This window comes from Impatiens glandulifera, chromosome 9 (genome assembly GCF_907164915.1).
Source record: "Impatiens glandulifera chromosome 9, dImpGla2.1, whole genome shotgun sequence".
In the NCBI taxonomy this organism is placed as follows: domain Eukaryota; kingdom Viridiplantae; phylum Streptophyta; class Magnoliopsida; order Ericales; family Balsaminaceae; genus Impatiens; species Impatiens glandulifera.
The window spans coordinates 21,705,023-21,718,858 of record NC_061870.1 but is presented as its reverse complement, the minus strand read 5'-3'; the positions used below and the strand labels follow the sequence as shown (position 1 = coordinate 21,718,858).

The 13,836-nt window shown below is 37.1% G+C and overlaps 1 protein-coding gene across 1 annotated transcript; it reads right to left on the bottom strand.

Moving 5' to 3' along the window:
- Positions 1-765: 765 nt before the first annotated feature.
- LOC124914346 (20 kDa chaperonin, chloroplastic-like) lies at positions 766-2,662 on the bottom strand. The gene is made up of 6 exons (XM_047454872.1): positions 2,523-2,662; positions 2,264-2,442; positions 1,840-2,019; positions 1,590-1,745; positions 1,234-1,311; positions 766-1,153 (listed from the first exon to the last, which is right to left on the bottom strand). Exons 2-6 carry the CDS (start codon positions 2,438-2,440, stop codon positions 980-982), a joined length of 765 nt encoding a protein of 254 aa, XP_047310828.1. The 5' UTR covers positions 2,441-2,442; positions 2,523-2,662; the 3' UTR covers positions 766-979.
- Positions 2,663-13,836: the final 11,174 nt, after the last annotated feature.

Genomic DNA, 13,836 nt, shown 5'->3' with positions numbered 1-13,836 from the left:
AGGCAAATACTAGAAAGTAAAAAGATCCTTGATTTTATTCAAAATTTTCAATTTCATGATCAAAGTATTCTCGAACATGAAAAACTTGCTTGGGATATTGTTCAAATAAGAAGAAAAACGACAGCGTGAATTCATTTGATTTGGACCCCTAAGGTCATCCTGAGGCATGTCCCCTAAGGTCATCCTAAGGCATCAATTCATCATGTGGTTAGTCTTTCTTAAACGACTAAAGAGGAACAGAATCAATGGTTACATGAATATTTCGGACTCGAAGTGTCTTTTGTGAAGACTAAAGAGGAACAGAATCAATGGTTACATGAATATTTCAGACTGGAAATGTCTTTTGTGTGTTGATAAAGAATAAGTGATGGATCATGTTTTAAAAAATATCTCATTACCTTCATGATTTTGGAGCGGTTTTCAAATCCACAGGGTTTCTTAATTTTCCAATATAATGGTAAGAGATCAAGCAATTGGCGCTCATTAAACAGGTATTAACTCTATTTCGTTTATTAGAATTGTTAGATGTCGATTTGATTTCAATTTGATGTTTTTCATAGTGTGGTTGTGTATTTCCATTTAAATTATGATAAATGTTTATTCTGTCTCAATTTCAAAACTTCATATTTTTTCCTTTTGGTTTTTTTTTATTAAAATGACATTAGGTCATTTTCTCAAAATAAAAAATAAAAAAAAAAACACCAAAGAATTATTTTAAAATCTAAGTATAATTTTCTACCAAATTGAATTTATATTTTCTATAACCCAACATATTTATTTCCAAACTTGATAATCATTTGGTACAACTAAAAGATCATCTATTTCTAAATGGGATCAAACTTTAGACCTAAATCTAAATGACTACCCAACATAAATTCAAAACAATAACAACAGCAATACAACAGTTCATCTAAACATAGAACATACGAAAATTTCATTGCAATGACAAACCTTTTTCTCCCTTAATCGTGACGCGAAACTAAGATAGAACAGCCATGACATCCGATGCCCTAAGTGTTATGTAATCCGATCCATCTGCACCCTTGAAATCGTTCCCTGCATACTTAGAGTAAAGAACAGTATTTCCATTCGATACAGATAAGGGTTTCCTTTTCCCTTCTTCATCTAGAGGTCCGGGACCAACTGCAATCACCTGTAATATTTATCCAAGACAGCATAAATAAAGCGAAGAAAAAGGGATTGTAATTTAGATTCTATCTTAGTTGTTCATACCGTGCCAATAGATGGTTTTTCTTTAGTCGCATCTGTAAGCAACAATCCTCCAGCAGTTTTATTTTCCGCCACAGCAACCTGTCATTTGCACATAACAAATCAACAATGTAATTTATGTTTAGATTGGGATTTTTTTTCAATCATCAGACCTTAATCTCATAGGCCTTGTTAAGATTTGGTTAATTGAATAATCCCAAATAAACCAAAAACATTTATCAATTACATCATTCAAATCATCTTTTTCCCTTTCTAAAATCATTATATATTAATACCCTTCACGAGTTTTTACCCAAATAATCCTAACAAGGCCTTAGTTCAACACCGAAAAAACTCCTCTTTTCTTTTATTAGCTATACCTTGATTAGCACTCGATCGTTTAAAGGCTTCAAGTCCTTGACATCATCTGTTTCAAGAATCCCAACAATGTCATCTTCCTTAAGAATAAGATGATTTGAACCATTGAACTCGAGTTCTGTCCCAGCATACTTTGAATATACAACTTGTGTCCCAGTCTGTATTAGTTCAAGATGTTCAAACAAACCTATAATCATTATATTAACAAATTGGAAGCCAACCAAATAACCAACCAAAAAGAAAAGAGATTACCTTCAAATCGATTTCCACCTTGTTCTTTCCAATAGTTCTACCTTCTCCAACCACAACAACTTCACCTCCTTGAGGTTTAGTCTGAGCTGAAGTAGGTAGCAATATTCCTCCTACTGTCTTCTCCTCAGCTGTCTTGATCTTGACCAACACTCTATCCCCCAATGGCTTAAGGGCTGTGTACTGTAGTTTTTTTCACCAAAACAATCGAGTATCAATTTCATGATTTCTCTATCTTCTAGTTCTAATCATAAAGTAAACTTAATGTAGATCCTAAGAACTAGGATGATAACAGAAAATCCAATCATTCTGTTAAACTAACTAACATCAAACATGCACCAATTCAACGATATCAAACCCATCAAGAAAAGATTACACATTTATGTGAAATTCCGAGACTTGAAAGGAAAAGATAGATCAGTTATACCTTGGGAGTAACAGTGGTAGCAGCCGTGACTACCAAACCACGGAAAGACCTTAGAGAGAGATTTCCTTGCCTTAAAGGACTATAGATTGAGGTTCTGATTGCTGAAGGTCTTAGACCTTCGAATGACGGCAAATTCTTTGATGAAACTGAGGAAGCGCTGAATTGAACAGTAGCCATTTCTACATCAAACAGAACAAGAAAAGAATGGTTAATCTCCTGGTACTACATCAATGAAAGTGAAGATCGAGAATGAAGATACCTTATAGAGAAATTAGAATGATGATAAACTGATGCTTCGAGGGAGTTGAGACGGGAAGGTTTCGTGAAGAAAGTGATTAGACTCTTCTAGAAGAGGAGAGTGTGAAGAAGATAACAGACATGGAAGTGGGCCGAGTAAATATTAATGGGTCAAAAAGAAATAATTTACATATTGGGCTAAAGATAATCAAATATATATAATTGGAACTTAAAACACATCAAAAAAAATTAAATTAAAAAGAAATAATTTTTATTTAATTATATGAACTTTTATATATAAAAAGTGAGTGAACAAAAACCATATTTCTGTCAAATTTTTAAATCACAAGAAAATACAAATTATAACATTTTCTTGTGCCAAATGAATTTATTTTATTTTTATTTTTTACTTTTAATGAACTTAAAAATTACTACATAAAAAATAAGCAATGATAATCTACTTGAGTATTCAAATTAGTAGTGATTGATATTGTTTATTTTTTTTAATAAATTTAAATTAAATTATAAGTTGATTTACTCTATTATAGTTAATTAAGATCTTATATCATATTTATATATCCAACAAATTTGATATAACTATTATATATCCAATAATTTATACACCATGTTTTTTTTAAACTAATTTTAAGATAACTAACTAAATAAAAACAAGTAAAATAACATAAATATTATTTTATTAAATAAAAATATAAAAATTAAGTTAATATGTTTGTCAATTTTATTTGTTAATTATATTTAACATTAATTTAAATTATCATTTGCCTCATTTGACTCATTCACCCAAAAATCTCATTCTTACAGTCCTTCTACCATATCTCATTTCGAGTAATCAACATATCCATTATTCCACAACTGAACTATATATCATATACAAACCTTCTCATTTCACTCAAAAAAAAATTCTTTATCGATCTCTTACCATCTCTCATTTCGAGTAACCAGCATATTCATCGTTACTTGTTATGATCAATTTTTTATGTTGAGGAAGAGATTGAGTTCGGCGTTTGGTTACGTTTGGGAAAATATTTTTTAGACGCTATGTCCCACAACGCCCTAAGATCTCTACTAATTAACTTTGACCGTTTTTTAAATATTTACGATTTACAATGTTTTAAAATAACTTACATGTTAACCTATGATCACATAAGCCACGAACTTACATAAAGTAAAGCTAGCAAAACCAAATGAAAAGCCTAAAACCTAAACAACATAAAAAAATATGAAAAATATGCACAATGACTGTGGTTAGCCTCCACGGTCCCAAAACTTGTATTTTAGCCAAAGTGCGAACCCTGCTCGGTTAGAATCTTCACCCTCGGTCGAATAAAGTGCAGCAACATCGGTCACTAGTCAACAACAACGGTCCTAGGTGCGCAGCAGGTTTAAATTCTCAATCGCAGCGTGCAATAATGTCGGTCCCTGGTCAGCAGCAACGGTCCCAAGTGCAACAAACAACATCAATGATCAGTCTTAGGTGCATAGTAGGTTCGGATTCCCGGTCGCAGCGTGTAGTAGCGTCGGTCCCTAGTCAGCAACAGGGGTCCCATGTGCAACAGACAACATCAGTCACATGTGCATAGTAGGTTCGAATTATCGGTCACAACGTGCAATAACGTCGGTCCCTGGTCAGCGGTTACAGTCCCATGTGCACAGTATGTTCGAATTATCAGTCACAACGTGCAACAACGTCGGTCCCTGGTCAGCGATAACAGTCCCAGGTGCAACAGACAACATCAGTCCCATGTGCACAGTAGGTTCAAATTCTCGGTCGTAGGTCAATATCAGGTGCACAAATATGACTAGTAGTAGGTGCATCCTCTCAGTCCTGTGCTAGCTGCAAGTCTCCTTCAGGTGCAGATCGTCGGTCCAGATCGTCGGTCCTGGGTCTGCAGCAACTCATCATCGGTCCTAAACATGCAGTTGGTCTATCTTTAGGTACAAATTCTAGCCCAAAGAGGCTAAATATAATACAAAGATACAAATAAAAGATATAAACAAATGAATCCTAAGGATGTCTATAGACGTTTGATGTGACAAAAAGTTAGCCCGGAACTAAATCCTCTCAGTCGAATGAAGAGCCTCAGGTACAAAAAAAAAACATCATTCATCGGTCCTCGATCCTTAGTCTCGATTCTCGGTCGGTTTTTGGGTGCAAAAAGCATCGGTCCTCGGGTTCGAATAACGTCGGTCATTGGTCCTCGAGTGCAGAAAGCATCCTTCATTGGTTCTTAGTCTCAGTCCTCGATCGGTCCTTGAGTGCGGAAAGCATCGGTCCTCGGGTGCGTATATCCTCGGTCCTCGGGTGCGTATAACATCGGTCATCGATCCTTAAGTATTGAAAGAATTGGTCTCGGTCCTCGATCGGGTGCGAAACGCTTCGGTCCTCGAGTGCGAATAGCATCGGTCCTCGATCCTCAAGTACTAAAAGAATTGGTCTCGGTCTTCGGGTGCGAAACACTTCGGTCCTCGAGTGCGGATAGCATCGGTCCTCGGGTGCGGATAACATCCGTCCTTGATCCTCGGTCCCCAGTCGGTCATCATCCTTGTGCGCTCTAAGGTGTCAGTTTCTCAATCGAAGGTTCTTCCCGTGCGCTCCAGGGTTCCTGTTTCTCGGTCGGAAGCGCTGCTACAACAGAAGGTTTGTTGTCTTTCAGTTTTTGACATGACCATATTCTAATTAAGTTTTCGTGATCCAAAATGGATACCCATATTACATCAAACTTTCCAGAATGGATATTAACACGTAAATAAGTATTTATATAAATTAAAATTAGATCTAACAACATAAAATTAAAATCAAATATAAAATCGAAAATATATTATATTTTTTTGTTAGATTTTTTAGGGTTCTTCAAATGGTTAGCCGATTTTGATTTTTTTTAAAAGGTTTTGGATCAAAGATGTTTGTTTAATTTTTATTTTATTTTATTTATTTATTTACATGTTATTATAGATTACATATTTACATAACTAAACTGCAGAAAATTAAACATAAGCTAACAATCTAAAATATATAATCGAACCATATTAAAATAGACAAAGACAAAACATTTATTGTATTGAAAAGATAAAGACAAAACAAAGGGAAAATAAAAATGGTTACAAAAGTGGCTGCTTTCTTAATTTTGGGAAATTAATGTTTAAGATCTTAAGCAAGACGTGTGACCAATTTTGAATTAATCGGTGCTTGCTTAAAAGATGCGATTTTGGCAGTCCGCATATGGGCAAATGTAGAAGGGTGTGTATTTATAGGGAACTCATAAAAAACCTATTTACACCCTAATTGACAAAATATTTTTTATTTAAATGACCAAGTATCAAGGATGGCTTATTCATGTTGAGATCGTCTCCTCCCGATTTTGCATGCTCCCTCCTGTTCCCTCTCACACGGAATGAGCAAAATAGTAAAAAGAAAATAATAAAAAAATTATGGACGATTTTACCTCTCCCTGTGAAAGGGAACAAAGGTGTAGATAAAAAATGGGAGAAGAGGATCCTTGCTCGGTCTTAAGGATGCCAAAAGTCTTAAGGGATTGATTTTTATTAATTAAAAATAATCAAGTCATTTTTTCTATTCCTTGTTCATTTAAGTTCCAATATTTCTAGATCCTTCAACCACCTTATAAGTCTTGTATTTGAGATTCTTCAAGATCCTTTTATTTGTCTTCGAAAAATAAAATTATTTGACCTTAATTATATAAACTAGTTACACTTGAATTCCATGAGAATAAATAATATTTTATGTTCTAAAAATTAACTTTGAATATATATATTTTGTATAGTTTTTTTTAGTTTGTTAGATGAGTTGAATGTAAATATAAATATTGATCACATTAGATAGCACCTGAAACACATATAACTAGAGTTGAAGTTGAATAAACAAATAAATATTATTAAATTGGTTAATATATACATAATTAAAATATATCACGAAATATTATTTTATCTAAATAAATACTCAAATAAGTTATCTTAATTTTTTTTTTAAAAATTAAATAAAATCATCCAAACCTCTTGAGGCAAACCAAACAGGATCATTTTTTTTCTCAATTCCTCAATCAATTACTAATTAAACTCAGATAAATTTTGTCACCAAAGGGACAAACTCAGATTGGGAATCACGGCAGATTAAAAGGGAAATTTGAGAAATGACCTTACAAACCGGGTTATTTGACCTGGTGGAAATTTATAAATTTTTTTGCGCTCGTGGTGCTCTATTTTTTTTTATACGATTTTGCCCTTGTCGCGAAACGCTAAGTCACTTAGCGTTTCGCGAAGTGGATTAGGGGTTTGTATAAATACCCAAATAATTTCATTTCCCTAAATTTCTTTCTCTCTCTTCTCCAATTCTCTCCTTCACTCACGGTGGCCGGCGACGACGGCGGCCGGCGGCGACGACGGCTCCGTTTCCTCCAATATCCATACAAATCTATACCGATCAGAGCTCTTCTGACCTAACTAATTCATTTATGTTTATCTATTGCCGATTTCTAACCCTAAATCTATTTTGCATGCAGGTTTCTTATACTAGGGTTTATGTGAAGTCTCCGATTCTAACTATTTGAAGGTCGTCGAGGTAGATCTTCATTCTAACAGTTATGTTCTTGTTTACATTTTTTTCATTTCAAAAACCTTTTCATATTTCCTTTATGTCCATCATTTTCTCCGTTTTGTTGATTCTTATTTCTTATATGGTTCATATTGGTTCATGTTTGAGCATTTCGTTAGGTTATTATTTGTTATTCGTTCATATTTGCAGAAAATCTCTGTCTGATAAGAGCGTATGTGTTTCCGTTTCAGATCTGCTTACCGTTTCGCTACGGACTTACCGTTTCGCTACGGACTTACCGTTTCGCTACGGACTTACCGTTTCGCTACGGACTTACCGTTTCGCTACGGACTTACCGTTTCGCTAAGTATCAAGATTTTTTGTTATTTATAGTTAATCATGAACTTCATTTGACAAGGTATTTACATCACTTCATGGTTATGAAGAGAACCTGTGTTAACAAAACAAACCTTCTAATTTTACATTGGAAACATTTAGATTCTTCAGAAAATGCCTTTGAAGAATCTATCATTGACCTCCAGATAAGCAAAGATTGGCTGACTTTGATTTCGTTAGTCGTTAAGCTAAAGAAATAAATTTCAAACAATTTTCTCTTATTTGGAGTTCAACGATCGCTTCTTCAAAGACTTTTTCTGAAGAATCTAAATGTTTCCATGTAAAATTATAGGGTTTGTTTTGCTAACACATGTTCTTTTCAAAACCATGACTTTGTTGTTGATACCTTGTCAAACGAGATAGATTACCTATGAAACCAATAAAAAAATTTGTACTTGACGATTCGCTAAGTACTACGAGCTCCAGCTAGGAGAATGGTTTGAATTCGATTTCGTTATTAAACAAATATAGTAGCGAAAACGTATTCAAACCATCTTCTCTTAGCTAGAGCTCGTTGACCTCTCGTTTCGCTAAGTCCCTCCCGATTTGCTAAGTCCCTCCCGATTCGCTAAGTCCCTCCCGATTCGCTAATTCCCTCCCGATTCGCTAAGTCCCTCCCGATTCGCTAAGTCCCTCCCTCCCGATTCGCTAAGTCCCTCCCGATTCGCTAAGTGCCTCCCGATTCGCTAAGTGCCTCCCGACTCGCTACGGAAGTTGAAGAGACGCGCGTACTCACACGCGCTAGACCTTATATATTCAAAAATTTCAGAACATTTCATTTCAACCGCTCGACTCTCTCTCTCTAACCCATTTTCTCTTCACTGAATCTTGTCAAGCCCGATCATTTCTGCTTTCTTCTCGTTCGTCATTAAGGTTTGTTCATTATCATTTTCTGCTTTTTTGTTCATTGGTGGTTTTTGCATGTTAGTGTAATGTTAAGTGTTTCTGTTCAGTATATATTTTTTGCCAGTAGGGTTTCTGTTCAGTATATTTTTGTTGCCATTAGGGTTTCGCTAGGTACCTTCCGATTCGGTAAGTACCTTCCGATTCGGTAAGTACCTAGTTATGGCCGATCATTTTCTGGTTTTTTGTTTATGGATTTTGGTCTTTGCATGTTAAGTTTAAGTGTTTGTTTCAGATTTTTTGTTTAGGGTTTTTGCATGTTAAGTTTATTGTTTGTTTCTGATTAGTTTCGTATTGTTTCCGATTCGGTAATGCTGTCTTATGTTCAGTTAACGGTTTCGCTCGGTACCTCTCGATTCGCTAAGTGCCTCCCGTTTCGCTAAGTACCTAGCGATTCGCTAAGTACCTCCCGATTCGCTAAGTACTTAGCGAATCGGGAGGCACTTAGCGAATCGCTAGGTACCTCCCGATTCGCTAAGTTCTTACGTTGTATGTGTTTGTTCTAACATTTTTGATGATGTTGTTTCCTTTTGTAGATGGCAGAAACAACTGTTACTGAGTTTCCCGGTCGGATTTCGTGGAAAAGTGCCCTCACCCTGAAGAAGATTGTGAATAAGTTCGAGGAAATGGATCTTCTGGAGAGTGTGTACAATACCCAGTTCAGATTATTATTCACAGCCCCCTCTTGCAGTTCTCAGGAAGTATTGTACATCAAATGTTGTTGAGGAGGTTAATCTCAAACTCCAAGGAGATAACTTTCATGGTGAATGGGCAAAAGCTTGTATTTGGTATGAAGGAGTATGCGTTGGTTACCGGCCTATGTTTCAGCGTTTATCCTGAGTTGGACCAAGAAAAATTGCGATGTTGTCCACCTCTCTCGGTGAAATACTTTAAAGGGAGCATGAGTGTGAAAATGTGCGACTTCGAGAAGGCTTTTTTCAAATGCAAAGACAAGGAAGATGCATTCAAGATGGGGCTGGTATGCCTGATTTGCCAGTACCTATTCACATTTGACCCAAAAAGAGTTATATTTCCAAAAATACTCAACATGGTGGAAGACAAGGACACTTTCCTCCAATATCCATGGGGGAAGGTCACCTTTAGAGCCACCCTCAAGGGTTTAAACAAGAACATGAAACATCTCTGTACCTCATTTTTTGACAAGAAGGAGAAGGCTGAAGAACCTTATGCTCCTTTTGCATATAACATCTATGGGTTCGCATTGGCACTTCAAGTGTGGACGTATGAGGTCATCGAAAACTTTATCCCTAAATTCGCCAGAAGGAATCAGATTAATGACCATCTACGCCCAAGGTTGTTACTCTATCATTCCAACAGGAAAAACACATCGATGGAGGTAAAGACTGCCCTAGAGACCACGGATGTGACTGAGATGGAAGAGTCCTCCATGGAGAAGAGGTTATACAGTGGTGATGTATTTGAGCAAATCGACGAGACAGCTGATGATTTTTTTGAGGGATTTACTGATGGGAAGGTAATAAAAGATGATTTTGATGAAGATGAAGAAAGTGAACATGAAGAAGTTACTCCGATTCCCCCCAAACCTGCCACGAGGAAGAGAAAGGCTGATGCTACTCTTAAAGAAGCAGCCAACTTGAGCAAATCGACGAGACAGCTGATGATTTTTTTGAGGGATTTACTGATGGGAAGGTAATAAAAGATGATTTTGATGAAGATGAAGAAAGTGAACATGAAGAAGTTACTCCGATTCCCCCCAAACCTGCCACGAGGAAGAGAAAGGCTGATGCTACTCTTAAAGAAGCAGCCAACTTGAAGAAGAAGCTTGCTTATGAATCGATTCCGGCCCGCATTCTTACTCCCCCATCCGCGACCTCAAGTCCTCGGGCTGACACACCTTCTCCTCGGGCTCCAACACCTACTGTTGGATGTGATTTTAATGAGATAAAGGAGGAGCTGAAAATAGAGATGAAAGAGGAGATGAAAAAGATGAAAACAGAGCTCATCAAAGAGCTAAAAATCACAATCCAAGAAACTCAACAAGAAAACATTGAGTCGTTCAAGAAGATGGTTTTTAATATGTCCAAACAGTTGTTAGAAAAATCCAACAAAAGGATGTCCATATTATTAACCAGATTAGATGATATGGAGGAGAATATAAAGAAGAATAAGAGTAAGAAGAAGGATTCTAAGAAGGCTGTGAAGGTCGAAGAGGAAAAGAATACTGAGGTATGGAGATATTGAATTTTGCACTTTACATTTCATTTCGTTAAGTACATATCTGATCTGACCAGTACCTATTTTGCAGGTTAAGGATTGTAAGAAGGATGTCGAAGTTGAGAAGAGCAAGGTTGAACAGGAGGAGGAGAAGAAAGAGGTATTCTGCCTACTTTTCGTTTCGCTAAGTTAGTATTTTTCGTTTCGCAAAGTACTTTTCGTTTCTCTAAGTTAGTATTTTTTGTTTCGCAAAGTACTTATCGTTTCGCTAAGTTAGTATGTTTCGTTTCGCAAAGTACTTTTCGTTTCGCTAAGTTAGTATTTTTCGTTTCGCAAAGTACTTTTTCGTTTCGCTAAGTTAGTATTTTTCGTTTCGCAAAGTACTTTTCGTTTCTCTAAGTTAGTATTTTTCGTTTCGCAAAGTACTTTTCGTTTCGCTAAGTTAGTATTTTTCGTTTCGCAAAATACTTGTTGTCGATTCGCTAAGTTTGTACTGACCAGAATTTTGTCTATTTTGTAGGAGATGATAGCGATGCAGGAGACTGTGGGGGATGATGAGAAGGTGAATGATGGGACTGATGGGAAGAAAGACGATGTAATGGAGGACAATGAGAAGGTGGAGGATGAACAAAAAGAGGACGGTGAGAAGGTGGAGGACGCACAGAAGGTGGAGACCGATGAGAAGGTGGATGATGATGAAAAGATGGATGAGGATAAGGTGGAGAACGATGAGAAGGTGGAGGATGAAAGAAAAGACAACGATGAGAAGGTCGATGATGATGAGAAGGTGAAGGATGAACAAAAAGACAACGATGCGAAGGTGGAGGACGTAAAGATGGAGGTTGAGGCTAAAGTGGAGGACGGTGAGAAGCTGGATGGTGTGGCTAAGGTGGATGATGTGGAGGTTGATCTGAAACTGAAGGTGAAGGATTTGAAAGTGAAGGTGAAGGATGAGAAGACTGTGGGGGATGTGAAGGCACAGACAAATGATGACAATGATGACAATGACGATTTCCAGTTATACAATACTCCTCCTAAAGGAAATTATGGGAGGAGAGTGAGGAAGCCGAAAAAAGATGACTCGTACACCAAAGATGTCTATGAAAGTGAATCACCTTCAAAAATTTGAAGATGAGCTACTGGATAAAGTAAAGGCGTGGTTGGATGATCCAGAAACCGATAATTTGACAACGGATTTACATACGGTTCAAGCAAAGAAGGAAGTGTTGGTTAGAGTTGTAACAAGGTTTACATGGATTGAAAACACTGTAAGTCGTGCAAATCAATTCATTATTCATTAATACTCTTCGTTTCGCCAAGTACTCATCGTTTCGCCAAGTACTTGTCGTTTCGCCAAGTACTTGTCGATTCGCTAAGTACCTCTCGTTTCGCCAAGTACTCTTCGTTTCGCTAAGTACTTAGTCAATGTTGTTTGATATATACTGAATGTATGTTGTATGCTCCCATTGTGCAGGAAATCGATGCATTCTGCCATCTTTTGCGGAAAAGGATTTCTTGCTATCCCAAGACATATAAAAATACACATGTGGCAATTGGGGATTGCGTATTGTCGGATAGAATCAGGCGACAGCACAGGGATTTTATTAAGGATCCTGCAAAATATCCAGTCGCCGAATTCAAAGACTATTATATGGGCGCACCACATAGATATATGCCAGAATGGTCAACAATTGACGATGTCTACATGCCTGTGAACATTAACCAGAAACACTGGATTTTGTGTGTAGCACGTCTTCAAAAGTACCGCATTGACGTGTACGACTGTGATGCCTATCTTTATAAGAATCTGGATCCTTATTTGAAACCCTTCTGCGACATGATTCCATTTATATTCGCAAAAACAATCACTCCTGGTGAGAGGGTAAGGTATCCTAATTTCAACTTCGAAGGCCCCATCCAACCAATGACTTACAAACGGTTTCCACACCCCAAAGTGAAAATCGCTGCTGCTAAGGTTGGAGAAGTCCCACGGGCAACAGAGAGCGGGGACTGTGGGGTCTTCATGCTAATGTACATGGAACACTTGACCGCTAATCAACCCGTGCATAATGTGACCTCAGAAAACATGGGATTTTTTAGGCAGAAGATGGCGGTCCGGTTATTCCATCAGATTATGGAACCTTAAACATTATTTTGTGTAAATTGGATAACTTATTTTGATGTATTGTAAACCTTGATGAATATGTTGGAAGTTGGATTATGTATTGTAAATTATTTTGTGTAAATTGATGTATTGTAAATTGACCCTTCAACCTACAAAAAAGATAAGTTAGTACTCTTCGTTTCGCCAAGTACTCTTCGTTTCGCCCACTACTCTTCGTTTCGCAAATTACTTTTCGTTTCGCTAAATTAGCACTTTTCGATTCGCTAAGTCCCTCCCATTTCGCTAAGTGCCTCCCGTTTCGCTAAGTGCCTCCCGATTCGCTAAGTGCCTCCCGTTTCGCTAAGTTCCTCCCGTTTCGCTAAGTGCCTCCCGTTTCGCTAAGTGCCTCCCGATTCGCTAAGTGCCTCCCGTTTCGCTAAGTTCCTCCCGTTTCGATAAGTTAATACTCATCGTTTCCCTACTCATATACTACTACTACTAGAATATACAACATAAACATTAAACCTGAATTAACAACATACCAGTACCATAGTTCAATTAACAACATATATTACAACATAGTATCTATCAAGCTAAAGGTTCATATTGTTGAGATGATGAGTCATGTTGCTTAGATGATGAAGCTCGTGCAGTAGATGGTGCAGGCATCACTGCTTTGCATGTTGCCCTATTATGTCCAAGCCCAGCACATGAGCTGCATCGTCTCGGGATCTTACGGACCTCACCCTGGGATGACCTACGCTTTGTTTGTGGCCTGCCTTTCTTAACCTTCACATTTGGTTTAAGACACGAACGTTGCTTGATATGTTCGGGAACATCCCAATTTTCTTCATCACCGAGAGGATAACATGTCTCGGCATATGAATTTATCCAACACTCAGTTGTGTAATACCTGTGTGTAGGGAAAATATAACGAATTATTAATTGGTTAAACAGAATGAACACGTGAGATAGATATTAATACCTTGAACAGAAGTCATAAGAAACCAAATTCCGACTACGGGCAGCAGCCATTGCATGCGTACAAGGAAGACCCGAAACTTCGAATACTCTACAAGTACAGTTCATGTCTTTCAAATTGACTTTGAAATGGGTCTGATTGTCATGCACATAAAACTCGAATCGGTTAAGCGATTGGACTGTATA

Coding starts and splice junctions, on each gene's coding strand:
- LOC124914346 (XM_047454872.1), bottom strand. CDS start 2,440: ATGGCTACTGTTCAATTCAGCGCTTCCTCAGTTTCATCAAAGAATTTG. Junction 1,746..1,839: donor AGGTGGAAATCGATTTGAAG/GTAATCTCTTTT, acceptor GAACTAATACAG/ACTGGGACACAAGTTGTATA. Junction 1,312..1,589: donor ACGATCGAGTGCTAATCAAG/GTATAGCTAATA, acceptor TGCAAATGACAG/GTTGCTGTGGCGGAAAATAA.